The 12,628-nt window shown below is 47.9% G+C and overlaps 5 protein-coding genes across 5 annotated transcripts; 2 read left to right on the forward strand and 3 right to left on the reverse strand.

Moving 5' to 3' along the window:
• Window positions 1–387: 387 nt before the first annotated feature.
• Window positions 388–4,261, reverse strand: PHATRDRAFT_45873 (predicted protein; the record flags this gene model as incomplete). The annotated part of the gene is made up of 4 exons (XM_002180220.1): window positions 388–2,408; window positions 2,474–2,498; window positions 2,609–2,868; window positions 3,007–4,261. The coding sequence occupies 4 exons, from the start codon at window positions 4,259–4,261 to the stop codon at window positions 388–390; spliced, it is 3,561 nt and encodes a 1,186-aa protein (XP_002180256.1).
• Window positions 4,262–6,589: 2,328 nt separating this feature from the next.
• PHATRDRAFT_45874 (predicted protein) lies at window positions 6,590–8,208 on the forward strand. Its single transcript, XM_002180031.1, has 2 exons — window positions 6,590–7,215; window positions 7,316–8,208. Exons 1-2 carry the CDS (start codon window positions 6,832–6,834, stop codon window positions 8,123–8,125), a joined length of 1,194 nt encoding a protein of 397 aa, XP_002180067.1. The 5' UTR covers window positions 6,590–6,831; the 3' UTR covers window positions 8,126–8,208.
• Window positions 8,209–8,362: 154 nt separating this feature from the next.
• On the reverse strand, window positions 8,363–9,373 carry PHATRDRAFT_35691 (predicted protein; the record flags this gene model as incomplete). Its single annotated transcript, XM_002180221.1, has 1 exon — window positions 8,363–9,373. One exon carries the CDS (start codon window positions 9,371–9,373, stop codon window positions 8,363–8,365), a length of 1,011 nt encoding a protein of 336 aa, XP_002180257.1.
• A 718-nt stretch (window positions 9,374–10,091) lies between these two features.
• Window positions 10,092–11,072, forward strand: PHATRDRAFT_35692 (predicted protein; the record flags this gene model as incomplete). The annotated part of the gene is made up of 1 exon (XM_002180032.1): window positions 10,092–11,072. The coding sequence occupies one exon, from the start codon at window positions 10,092–10,094 to the stop codon at window positions 11,070–11,072; it is 981 nt and encodes a 326-aa protein (XP_002180068.1).
• Window positions 11,073–11,317: 245 nt separating this feature from the next.
• PHATRDRAFT_45875 (predicted protein) lies at window positions 11,318–12,247 on the reverse strand (the record flags this gene model as incomplete). Its single annotated transcript, XM_002180222.1, has 2 exons — window positions 11,379–12,247; window positions 11,318–11,347 (listed from the first exon to the last, which is right to left on the reverse strand). The coding sequence occupies exons 1-2, from the start codon at window positions 12,231–12,233 to the stop codon at window positions 11,318–11,320; spliced, it is 885 nt and encodes a 294-aa protein (XP_002180258.1). The 5' UTR covers window positions 12,234–12,247.
• Between the last annotated feature and the right edge of the window lie 381 nt (window positions 12,248–12,628).

Here is a 12,628-nt window from a genome sequence, read left to right on the forward strand (position 1 = left end):
AACGGAGCCAGTCTTGAACGCACTCACCACTTGTGCCATGCTCACAGATGTGGTCGAAAAAGAAGCAGCGGTTGCATGCCTCTACAACATTACTACCGATCCCAGTGCTGTCGTGGCCATCACAAGTACGAAGAATGTCGTTGCTGCTTTGTTGGGTTTGGCCCAGGATCCTGAATCGTCTTCTACCATTCGACTTCTGGCCTGCGAAGCTTTGGCAACCATTAGCTTGTGGCTGCAGACGTTAGCAGGCACGGGAACGGTCCCTCCCGGCGTTCCGAATATTCCACTTCCGACTCACCAAACCACTGGATGGGAGCAATGGGACTGATTTTGCCTATCGGACCTTATGTTTATGTTTAGATTAGTCTTATTCAAGAACCGGCTTCGTTAGATTAACGATTGTTCCGGCAGCGATTCGATATAATCTAGCAGTTCACTCGCCTTCACGGCCAAAGGAGTCGCCGTTTCGAGATTCTGGGCTACCGCCAGCGATCGTTTGTTCCGGTTCAGCGGACAATCGGGAATAGGCCGGCCGGTCATATCCCACAAGGACCGCCAGATGGTATCGCAATCAATTCGGAGTAACGCTTTCACAACGTCGACAGTAAGCTCGACAAAGTCGGGATCATACGACTCCAACAAAGGAAATACGATTGTCGCGCACGATTGTCCCAGATCAATCAATACACTACGATTTGGACCGTGCCCGAAAACCCGAGAAAGGCAGCCAAGGGCGGCCTTAATCAAAATTCGCTCACTCTCGGGTAAAGGAATAAGATGAGCCTGACATTCGATTTGTTTTCCTATCGAACGCCGGCTCGACGACTCCGGCGAAAGCTTGATCAGTTTCTCCAAAACACTGACAATACAGGGCCAAGCGTTTTCGCGAAAGCGGGAGGCCATGAAGTCGTCTGTTGATACCGTCATTGTAGCAGTTAGCTCAAGTAGCTCGCTAAGAAAGATCCTCTTTTCGCCAAGCTTGTGATCTGACGAGTTCACGGATTCCGTCTTGGAGACTAGTAGCAAAGATGAAGCATTGCTCGAACGGTTGTTGAGGTCTGCCGACGTCACTTTCAACCGAGCAGCTACTACCGGCCAAAGCGATGCAATCTGACGAAGAATTGCAGTTCGGGCGCCATTCGGCTCTTCCTCTGAATACGAAGCATGTCGAGATACCCAGCCGAGAAAACTAAACCCCTTCGAGACAATGGTGCAACTTCTAATCTGAACCGCTAGGCAAGGATGAGCAAGCAGATATGCACAGCGCGATAAAATACTTGACGCGAAATCGGTATCTTTGATCGAAACAAATGCTTGCAACGGAACATCAGGCAGTTTATCCTTCAGCAAAGGTGCTCGAGCTAATGTTTCCTCAGAGGGAAGGTGAATCCCGTTCTCATTAGGCAGGAATTTTTCGATTTTTTCAAATGGCTTCAATGCATTCATCCACGTCTCACACCCAGAATCAATGACATCCTCGCCATTCCCAGACACATCCATATTGGTGCCGTACCAAGCATTAAGTTGCAGTAAAGCAGCTTCAAATAGATCGACAAAGACCAAGGTTGCCGACTCATCAAATCGGAGCAAGGAGGAGGCACGATCGAAGAATTGCAGGAGTCGGAGAACAAGCTCTTCCATAAAGGACAAGATTGAGTAGCCATTGCGGGATGGCATTTCTGGGCTCTCCACTTTTTCTCGACGAGAACAAGATGCGATCCGAAGCAGAGCTGTGGTCGACGCCACCACTTGTAAAACAGTATCCTGTTCAATACCTGTGGCTAAAGAAGTCTGAGCAAGACGCAGCCTTCCCATTGTTGCTCCCAGAACGGTCTCCATATTGTCTTGAAGCATTTCATTGACATCAAAGTATTCGCAGGTCGAGGCCGCCGTATGTAAAGTGAAGACAGCGGTGTCATGCACTTGAAAAGCCTGTCGAAATCCTATTTTTTCGAGCAACGGATACAAAGCGAGAGGTATTATCTCTCGCCCATCCTTGCTGAGAAGATGGAAGAGCGAAGCAACCATTTGGAGAAGGCTACAGGACATTGCAATGTTCCCGCGGAGAGCAACTGCAATCGCTTTCGAGCCTGCGTCGTTTGTATATGCTGTCGCTTTTAATGTGGCCGTTGGAAGGTCCCATAATGGCGTTGAAGTCAAGACTGGTAGAACCGAGGTCGATAGTTTCGACAGTAGCCGTTTCCGTTTGATGTTTTTCGAATCATTCTCAGACATTCTGAAAGCGCCGTCAACTAAGCGAGTCGCAAGCAACACCACTCCAATCCATTCGTGAAGCCAATCCGAATGTTCCCTACTCATCAATGACTCTTTTCGTTTAACTCGCTTGGCACATAGCTGAAATAGTTTCCCCAGCCAGCCATCCACCAGTGTGGCAATTTCCTTCGGACCTAGAATGTCACCCAAGGTACAAACCATGTTGTCCACAACCAGCTTGCTTTCTTTGGAAATGTACCGAAGATCTGCGTGCGATGGTTGACCTATCGTAGTGTGGTCAGACGCAAAGAGCGCAGTAGAGACTATTCTCGATTGGATTCCTTCAAAGTCGATATCATACACAGTTCCGAGCGAAGTCTGAAGCTGGTCTGACTGTTTCAGAAACAGAGAGAGAGGCACGTAGACGATTTGCCGTTGCTTTAGATTTTCCAATCCACGAAAGATAGCCGTTTGCTAGACGGGCCTTGGCTTGTAGTTCAATTTCGCGACGACTCTGGGCCATAACCTGCAGTTCTTCCATCAAGGAAATTGTACGGTAGACCCAGAAAGACTCCCGTAGTGGCGTTGCAGACTGTTTTTTCAAATACACATTTAATACGTCACCGGCCGCAGCGGCAAGCTCAGGATCTGAGTCTTGTGATAGGGTTAGACAGACCTCAACTGTAGTTGTGATCAAACCATATTGATTTTCTTCATCGTATCCTCTATCTGCATTCCATAGGTCGCTCACATTGAACAGAACAACCTGGCACAACCAAATCGCTTGCTTACGTACGGCAAAACGGGATCGGACCACACATGTCATTTGAATTAACGCTGCCAATGGACTTGCTATTCGCTTGCGGCACTGGACCCGAAATTCACACTCGTGGTTTATTTTTGAAGACACTACAAGAGACGGGTCTTTTGTGCGCTGAGCAAGCTTCACCAGTGCTTGCCAATCCGGAGCACTAGTAGCCTCAAAAGGCTGTTGGTGGTCCATACCCGGTAGACATCGGGTCAAGAGCTCTCCCAAAAGTTTAAATAGCCGAACAGTTAGATCTGATGTCTGTCCTTTGCGCAAGCTCGACAGAAGAGTTCGAACTATGCCAGAGAAAAGCCCTGGAAAGAGACGTTGCCATGGCTCAGGAATATCAATCACCTCGATCCAGGTTCGAAGTACTTCGAGACAGCCTGTTCGTACAAAGTCTGACCATTCTCGATCCTCAGATATTCCTATTGTTCGGCTTGAATTGCCACAACATGCAATACAGGAATCTGTTACTCGAGCCATCAGTGCCCCTTCCAGCGATTCAGATATAGCGTGTTTTAGCCCCGTATCTTCATGTCCCTTCCCCCCTACCAAGACTTTCATACATTCAAATAGGGCTTGGAGGCAGTCTTCGCCCCTATCTAAACCAGTGGACTGTGTCGAATCGCTCTGCAAACCTACTATTTCCTGTCCCGAAGGAATGGCCATAGCGCAAGCTTCGATGCACACTAGAGCTTTGGAGACGGACAATCGGCTAGTTGAATCATCTTTTACGTCTGGAGCTCGGACCAGTCCAATCAAAACTGTCAAGGTAAACGCTGCTCCCCGTAAACGTGTCCATGTGGCGCTCTGTCGTATGCGAGCAGAATCGTCATTAGTTTGCAATACCCAGCTATGCCGATCGCTCCGTAGTATCAATAGTAATGGTAAACTGGCAAAATCGAATATGATCAGTAGACTTGTTGAAATCTGACTAGGCGAAAAGTCCTCTTTTAAAAGCTCCAGCCCTCGTCGCAAGTGCTTCAAGACTTCGATCTGATTTTGCAGCAAAAAAAGAAACTGTTCATGGTGCGCAAACCCGTCTTGCGTTATTTGAAGCGATCTAGGACGATCCAGTTCCTCTAGAGTCTTCAAAAGGTCCAACAGCTTGCGGAGTATTGGACTGAGGCGGAGCAGCACCAATTTAGCAACAACGCTCACATCGCTTTCGTTGCCAATTGCCTGTCGCTCTTGGTAACTCTCCCTATTCTCATACCCCGAATGACTCGTTTCCATCTTAAATCCTTAAACGCCTATAAATCCTGTGACTGCATTCAAGTGTTGTCATATTAATCGCCAGGTTCTCTTTTTCTTGGCAAGCATCACACGTTTCTGCCGGGTCCATGGTGAACTTGAACAGGAATTGCGGAATGGGAACGAGAGCATGGAAAAGAGGGTCAGGGCGAGTGCATGAAATCCTTAACTGTAAGCCAGAAAATATTGTTTAATTCTGTCAAGTTTGGCAGTCAAATGGGACATGTCCGGCAGAAAGCGACATGTCACACAAAGAGATTTGAAAAAGAGCGAGCTCTCATCTCGAGCTAAATTATATGTTCGATGGATTTTGGGATATGATCATCCTATGAAACAAGCCAACGGATTGAAAGTAAGACACAGAGAAGTGTTGGAAGTAACCATCGGAGTAAGCGATGAAATAGCGAAGGATTAGCGATCAAACAGCGAGGTTTGAGAGGAAACAGAACTAGTGAAAAGTAAAATAGAGATCACAACAACAAGCACTAGAGCAGTGTGAAAGAGTAGATCAAACGTAAAGGAGAAATACGAGAGAATCTATTTATTACGTCTCTGTTGTCGACTAGTCACTCAGACAGTCAAAAGATCAGAAGAAACCGGAGTTTTCAACATAATTCTCAGTGGGCGTCACCATAGGAGGAAGATATAAATTTAGGTTTTCTACATATTATTCATGTATCTGCAAGTTGCCGCGTCCCACGCTTTAGGGCATGTCCTACGGATCGATTACAGGTAACTTTGTAAAACATACATTATCTAACGTAAATGGAAGTTGCATCTGTAAACGGAAGGTGTAAGCATAGATCTACGCAGTATTTCGTCAGAAAGATTTGGCATATAGATACCCAATGTATCGCTAGCTGCTTCCATGATTGTGTACCGTCTGTTGACTTCTGGGAATGAGACAAATGACGCATATGGCTTACGTTTGTGTGCGCCATCCTAGCGTGCATTGCAATGCGTACTTTTTACTTTTAGGCAAACTTTTATTGAGATTGAATTGGCATGTCCTACAGGATGTGGTCACCATCATAACACTGGGTTAGCCTGACTCAATCTTTTCTCAGGAATGCCGCAAAGGACTCCTCAGAGTTGGCAATTAATAAAGCTTACATAGAAGCCAGCCATAGTTTTAGGACCCAGTTCTTTTAGAAAAGCATGCCTTCTTCAGCGGCAACCAATAAGGCCAAAATTCCAACCCCGACAACGAGTAATAGCTGAGTCGGGGCCTGACGACGGGAACGAGGAGTCGTACTACATCCACAGGTATTGGACGCTTCCGCCAACAACCTTGTCTTCATACTGTTGGAAACATTGCTTTTGGTTCCAGCCGTGATTATTTCATCCGCCGAGCCGACTTCGTCCTGAGTTGATGTTGGCAACGAAATAGAATGAGTCGTTGTGGACGCTGGAACTGGCCTTATCGTTTGTTCGGAAGACAATTCTGCTGATCGTACGGGCACAAGTGCTGAACATTGACTTCTCCCGAAAAACGACGTTGGGTGCCGTAAGACCACAAAAGCGTTGGCACTAGTAGCCTTGAGTAGCGCAATACAAAGCAGTAAGTGCGTGAGCCGAAGGCGGTCTAATGTCGTCATAATGTGCGGGAAATGGAGAAGAACGGATATCGAAAGAAATTTGTAAGCAGGCTCTGTGAATTGTATGTTGCCTGTGAATGCCAGTACCTTTTTCGGATGAAATTTTTGTTTGGGAGGCCGTTTACAGTTATTTGACAGAATTAGAAATAGACCACACGAAACCAGTAAGGCGAATGTTATGTCTGACTGTGAGTTACCCCGAGGATCCCAAAAACCCAATCAAAAGCCTCAGATTGGCAATTTGTTTTGGGGCAAACCGTTTTTACGATGAGTTGACGGTTTTATCTACGTCATCATTCCTGCACAGACACTAGAAAGTGGAGCCCACCTTAACTTAAATTTCCTTCTCATTGTCGTATTTTAGTTTTATTAACATTTTCATGCAGTATTGAGTGACGCTTCAATACCTACTTACTGCATGAAATGACTAAAAGCCTGATCAATCCCCAGCTGTTCCCAGCTCGAGCAAACTCCGCCTGCCTGAAAATTTACAGGAGATGCGACGAAGCGGCAGCACTTTGGATTTTAAGAACGACCGAGGTTGGCCCACGCTGCGTTCGCGACTTTTGCGGAGCACCGGGTAGAAAACGAGCATGGAAACCGGAAGAGGGGCCAGGGCCAAATCAACACACACACAGACAGACACAGCGAAGACCGCGTAAGTGTTTTCTCTAGAGATCACATCATACACTTATTGACAGCAACGAATAGAGTTTTTGTTCAAAAGCTGTTGTTGTGGCTACGAACGAGCAACATTGCAAGAAGCAATAAGAACATCAACAAAACTTGCCGGCTGCCTAAACTTGTGGGACATTATCGCACGACCGCTCGAACAGAGAGTCTCGCAAATAGCCAGCTCGGCTGACTAGCAAGTACCCACGATCACTTTAAAACCATTGGAATGCAACAGGAGATATTTTTCTTTAGCAACCAACACACAATCAGCTTGAAGAAATGAGAGGTCTCTTTCGTGCTCTGGTAGTGTCATCCCGTCTGCTGCAAAGTGATGACGGGATTGACCCATCTGTACCAAACAACGGCGACAGCGAGCCACAGCCATCAACAGAAGACCAAGAAAATGCACGTGATGCCTACGAGTTCGTCGCTTTTCTGCTCTGGTACATATTCCTAGTTCTTTGTTGTGTAGTTCCCACTTGCTGCGCGTATCGTCGACGGCGTATCGTGGAACAGCGCATCGCTCTACAGCAGGCCAATATGTCTCGGTTACAGCAGAGTAATTTGTTTATCTTGTCTAACATGCACGCCCGGCGTGACGGGGAACAATTGCAAGCCGAACGATTGCGGCTGTTGACGCAGGAATTGAAGAGCACAACAATGGTACGTCGTCGGACACACTAAGAGGCCTGTAGACGTATCGACCGACTATATTGTTTACACTAATCACGTTCTATTTCAACGACGTCACAGACTATTGCAGCGAAACGATTTGAAAGAAAAATCTACGGGTGAGACATCTTCAACTTCGGCAGCTCCATGGGATAAATCGTCTATCCAGTCAGTTACGGCGGCAGAGGAGGCTGCTCCTGCGTCCGTTGCAGCAATACGACCAGAAATTACCGATGCTGCTTCCTCCCATGATGCGCTCGCGTACGAATTAGAAGAAGCAGAAGATGCGTTAGTTCTGCACCTCCCGTCGAATCTGATCAATGGTAATCGTGATGTACCAGGATTCTGCGCGATTTGCCTATGCGGTTACGAGGTTGAGGAAGAAGTGTCGTGGTCTCCGCAGGCGGCTTGTCAACACGCCTTCCATCGGGATTGTATATTGTCTTGGTTGAGCAAAAAGGAGGAACCACAATGTCCCGTCTGTCGTCAAGAGTTCTGCAGTGTGCCAGCCATGGAAGAAGCTCCGACCAGCAGCAATAGCACGAATGCGTTTACCCACCCTTTTTCATATCCGGAATCCTTCTCGAATGCTTTAGCGCGATCCCGGATGGGGACGTCCAGCGCGAGCAACGATCGTTCTGCCTCGCCAAACGATAACAACGGTTTTATCCTTAGCTCTTTATGGGCGCCACCACCGGCAATCATTCCGGCTAGAACCGAACTCACGGCGATGCGGCAGTCAGAATCGAGCCGACAGAACGCAACTACAAGGAATTCTGCTGCACCTCGAGTGCCGGATGCCTCGTTGGCTGGGAGCGAAATGTCTTCGACGGTTGAGCGCGATGTGGAAACTGGAGACGCAACAGCTCGTTCCACTACCTCAGCAGATGTACACGTATAGGGACAGATACCGATTTGGAATTGATGAAGTTGTAATGTGCACTGTACGTTTATTTTAATTAATAGAGCGAACGAATTTTTCCCATTTAACCTGTTTGTGCGAGGGTATTTCCGGTTTGTTCGTCACAGTATCGCTCAGCGCAATTTCATCGAGAGCAACACTCTTTTGCATGCGCCTTTCTTGAAAAGGAAAGAGAATGTCGCGTACATGCTGATACCGAATTCGACGATACTCCGGTTATAATGGCCGACTCATGCTTGTCTTGATAGCCTGAACGGTACCGTACGGATCGGCAGCTTGCAAAACTGACTTGATTGCAGCCACGCCATCAGCTCCGTGCGTTTGGACCGGAATATGGCAATTGGTGGCATCAATCCCACCAATTGCCAGCACTTTGGGCACGGCAATGTTCGAGTCTAAATCCATCGCTGCGCGATCATGGAGTTTTTGCCGGATAATACCCGGTAACTCGGGACCTTCCAAATCAGCCGTCTCCTTTTCCGGATGTGAATCCGACAGGTAGCACGTACCGACAAATATATAGTCAGCTCGATAGGTATGATAGGCTTCCATTGCGGATTCGACGCTGTGGCACGAAGTTCCAATCAAAGCGCTGGGATATTGGCTGCGGACCTCGACGATGCAATCGCGGTTCAATTCCTTGGCGTGAACACCATGAGCCCCCGACGTCGCTAGCAAGTGCTTCCAGTCACTCGACAGTACTACACTAAACGTATAGTCAATTGACCAGGAAACCAGTTGCTTCGCCAACATGAGTACCCGGCGCTCCTGATTGCGGTCGAACGCGTCCCGTTTTTGGATACGTACGGAGACGACGTCTACCATCTTGGTCGAGACTGCTTGGTTTAGACAAGTGAGGGCCTGTTCAAGCTGGTCGTCGCTGTCACACGAATATTGATCGGTTATCACGGCCAAATATGGACCCTGTTGGCGGAGAAATGGGCTGTGTCTTGGCGCGTCAGAATCGACCAGAGATAGATGACCCGGGGTCGCACGATGTGCTCGCTGATCCGCACGTTGGACACCACCCACCAGCAGTGAAAACGGACCATTCTTTTCGAGAAACCCTAATACGCAAAAGTCTCGACACCCCAACAGGAATGCATAGAGTTGAAGAGGAATTAGTGGGTTTTGGTGGTATCTCATCTGGGTGACAATCAGAATGGAAATCTGGCAGAGCTTGACCTGTTGCCTACGTAATCGACTACTAATTGTGACAATGAACATTTTTTCGAAGTTTGCAGTTGACGCTAAAAATTTTGTAAGTAGTTTTTTGAGGAAATTAGCTAAATGGGTGCTCAGACCATATCAAATCTATTAAATGGGTGGTATGCTAAGTAACCATTTGTACTTGATAAGTTTTTTTCCTTTGACTACTATATCAAGTTTTAACAGTAAAAGTATTTTGAAAAGTTTTGAAGATTCGTAAAGAAATGAGAACAAGAGAACTCTGAAGGCAAGCAAACAATAGTTCAAACCTACCATACGGAACAGATTGGATTGACTTCGGGCTAAGCAGCCTTTTTGCGGATCCTTTGGAAACTGGAACCATCGCCATTTCCGCAGTTGCAAAAAGAAGTTAAGGTGACAGTGAGTAAGTGCTGTTGGGTAATTGATCGGCAACAGTCGCCATCTCAGGCAAATTCATGGTTTTTAGCTTAAATTGCTTGAATACTTATCATGCTAAACGAAGATACTTATAATGAGCACCTTCTGTCCCCTTTTAGAACTTATCCCATCTTTACAGATAGCGAATTTTCTAAAGATTTCATTTGCTGATTTTGAAACTTTAAATATCTAATGTAAAGGATATTTCATGCACGAATTGCGTCACAGTTGGCGGAAACCATCAAAAAGCAAAATGGAGCAGCGACCAAACCGCTTCCATATCGCATGTGACCATTGACCATTACTTGCTACTTATTGGCCCAAATGAACCGACACGATGTCATCTACCAAAAACGCATATCACGATCCTACATTGCCGACAACTAGTATCAGTAGAGTGGTACCGTACAAGCGCAAGGTTCCAGGACGTTCCGCACGGAGACGCCGGAAAAAGCTCTTGGATATACAGAGAGCCGTAAGCGCAATTAATGATTCACAAACAGGTTCACACTGTCCGATAGACAAGCCCTCGGTCATACCGCAAGATCGGTCTAGAGTGTGGCCGGCGGTGGTCGAAAAAAGGAACGAGTTTGGATGGAACAACGACGACGAAAATCTTCTAATCGCGCAACTGGGCTACCTTCCCGGCAACGCGATCCGTGTCACTTGTCGCAGAACTCATTCGGAAGAACTTACCGGATCTCCGCACGAAGAAAGCAGTACCGGAAATGACGATCCCGTGGTTGTTCAGCTGTATCCAATCGTCCTCCGGGAGGAGTATTCTGGAGGAAAGTCGGACGGCCGAAAATTCAAAGGCAGAAAGCGGCAAAAACTACAACCACTGGATGATGACCAACAGGGGACCAGCGGAACGCCAATGGACGGAATTGTCCTGGAGCCGTTCCCTACCATGTACTGGTTAGTGAATCCACTGTTGCGAGCGCAAATATCCAAGCTGGAAGTGGAAGGCTATGGAGCAAATTTTCAGCAACGTCTCGCGGAGAATTCGGACGAATTGGCAAGAATGAAACGAGCCCACGATGCCTACGGTAAAGAGAGGTTGGATCTGCTGACGGCTCCGGATCGGCAACTTATTCAATCTCGTCGATGGGAGAGCGCGTTCGCGATTGACCGCGGGGTTGCCGGAATACGCAATTTTGGCAGCGTCAAGTGTCTGCACGCACACACCGCGCATTACCTCAGTGGTAATAGCGACAACTTGATTGGTCAGTGGGTCATGGAAGCCATTGCTTCTAAAGCTGAAGTGGGCACAAACGGCGTGGCAGCTTTGAAAGCGAATGAAGAATCGGAATCATAGCACCCAGAAGTGTGTGACAAGAAGAAGCGGTGCTTGTGATTGAGTTCAAAAGTACTATAGCTGTCTTAGGTATCCTTGCAATCGACCGCGAACGGAATCATCATAGATTTGCTGTTTATCCAAAGAAAATATTGACAGAGCCTCCAAGCACAACTTAGATGTAGTGCCGACTCGGTATCCTTGTTCCACCAGGTCATTCCCAACTTGCTTTTGCTGTTGCCATCGCTGCTCGTTTACCCACTCATCTACAACTGTTTGAATATCGTTTGCGGACGCTTGCGTTGGTCGTAGTAAGTTGCACGCCACCTCCCACCGGCCCTCGGAGTAGGGTAAAGTAAGGGCCTCGACCCCCGCCAGGCCTCCGTCACGCTCCCGTACCCGTCGCGTCAATGACCGTGCCATCGCCAATGTACAATGCCTGGTCAACCGAATATTGTAATTTTCCACAAACTCAGGTGGGGCGCCGACCATCGCTACCTCCACCACCGGATGACTACAACGTTTGCCCCCTTTTCCATGGTCCAGCGATAAGCCACCCGAGTGAAAGAAAGAGGTTTGTTCTTTCCGGACAATGGCTAACGGAATTGCCTGTGGATGCGCCGTTCCGTAGTAAAACACTTGAACATTCAGTGCAGACAGCCGATCGCCAATCATTCGCGCTGCCAAACCGCTCGGCGTCGTACTCGTTGCTGTTGTTGCAGCATGCTTTGAAGTTTCGTCGCGACCGGTGATTGGCATGACGGCAACGTGATCAACCAGACCTACGTTCGGGTGAGATACAGATTCCGTGTGGACATCGCTAGAAGAAGATAAACCATCGGACGCTTGCCGTATGCTTTGGATGGCGTCTGCGGCGAGTTTCGACGCTAGGGATGCCACGTGCGGTGCCGTTCCCGCCAAATGAAATGACGATCGATTGTAGACTGGATCTGCGTACGCGTGCACCACTGCCGCCGACCTGGTTGACGGAGGGCCGGAGTCCGCGCTGATCGCGACTAAGTGTGCACAGTGCTCCTGAGTTTGGCGCAGTAGATCCAAAAGGAGAGGGGCGTGACTGGGCATGCCTCCGACGGAAACGTAGACGTTGCAGGCGACTTGTGCGGTGGGAGAAACAAGGCGGGAAGCATTCGCCGAAGCTGCCGCCTTTTGTACGGCAATCATAGATACTACTCCCCTCCACAAAGCGATAAAAACCATGCACGTTACATATTAGGCGAACGGCACCGATGAGATTCTCGACTGTTCCGTGCCGAAGGATTTACCGAGTAGAATCTGTTTCACTTCCAGTGTTGCTGGCGCTTTCCACTTGTGGTTGGTGTACTCTAGAGTCCATTTTGTGCGGTCAGCATAGGAAATGATCAGACAACGACATTATTCAAAAATATGAATAAGTAGCATCTGATCCTTCTGTTGGAACTTCGTGGGATACTCTATGTTAGCAACCCGAATGTACAACAGTATAAGCTCGCATTTTATTATTATCGATTTGAGCTGGCCATGCCCCCCGCCGGCGGCTTTTGAGAGCGCTGGAAACCGACGGTAGTACTCACTCTATA

This window comes from Phaeodactylum tricornutum, chromosome 8 (assembly GCF_000150955.2).
Source record: "Phaeodactylum tricornutum CCAP 1055/1 chromosome 8, whole genome shotgun sequence".
In the NCBI taxonomy this organism is placed as follows: domain Eukaryota; phylum Bacillariophyta; class Bacillariophyceae; order Surirellales; family Neidiaceae; genus Phaeodactylum; species Phaeodactylum tricornutum.

Bases quoted from the DNA above. Each gene is read 5' to 3' on its own strand.
- PHATRDRAFT_45874 (XM_002180031.1), top strand. From the start codon at position 6,832: ATGAGAGGTCTCTTTCGTGCTCTGGTAGTGTCATCCCGTCTGCTGCAA. The intron at 7,216-7,315 runs GTACGTCGTCGG...AGACTATTGCAG, and splicing joins AATTGAAGAGCACAACAATG to CGAAACGATTTGAAAGAAAA.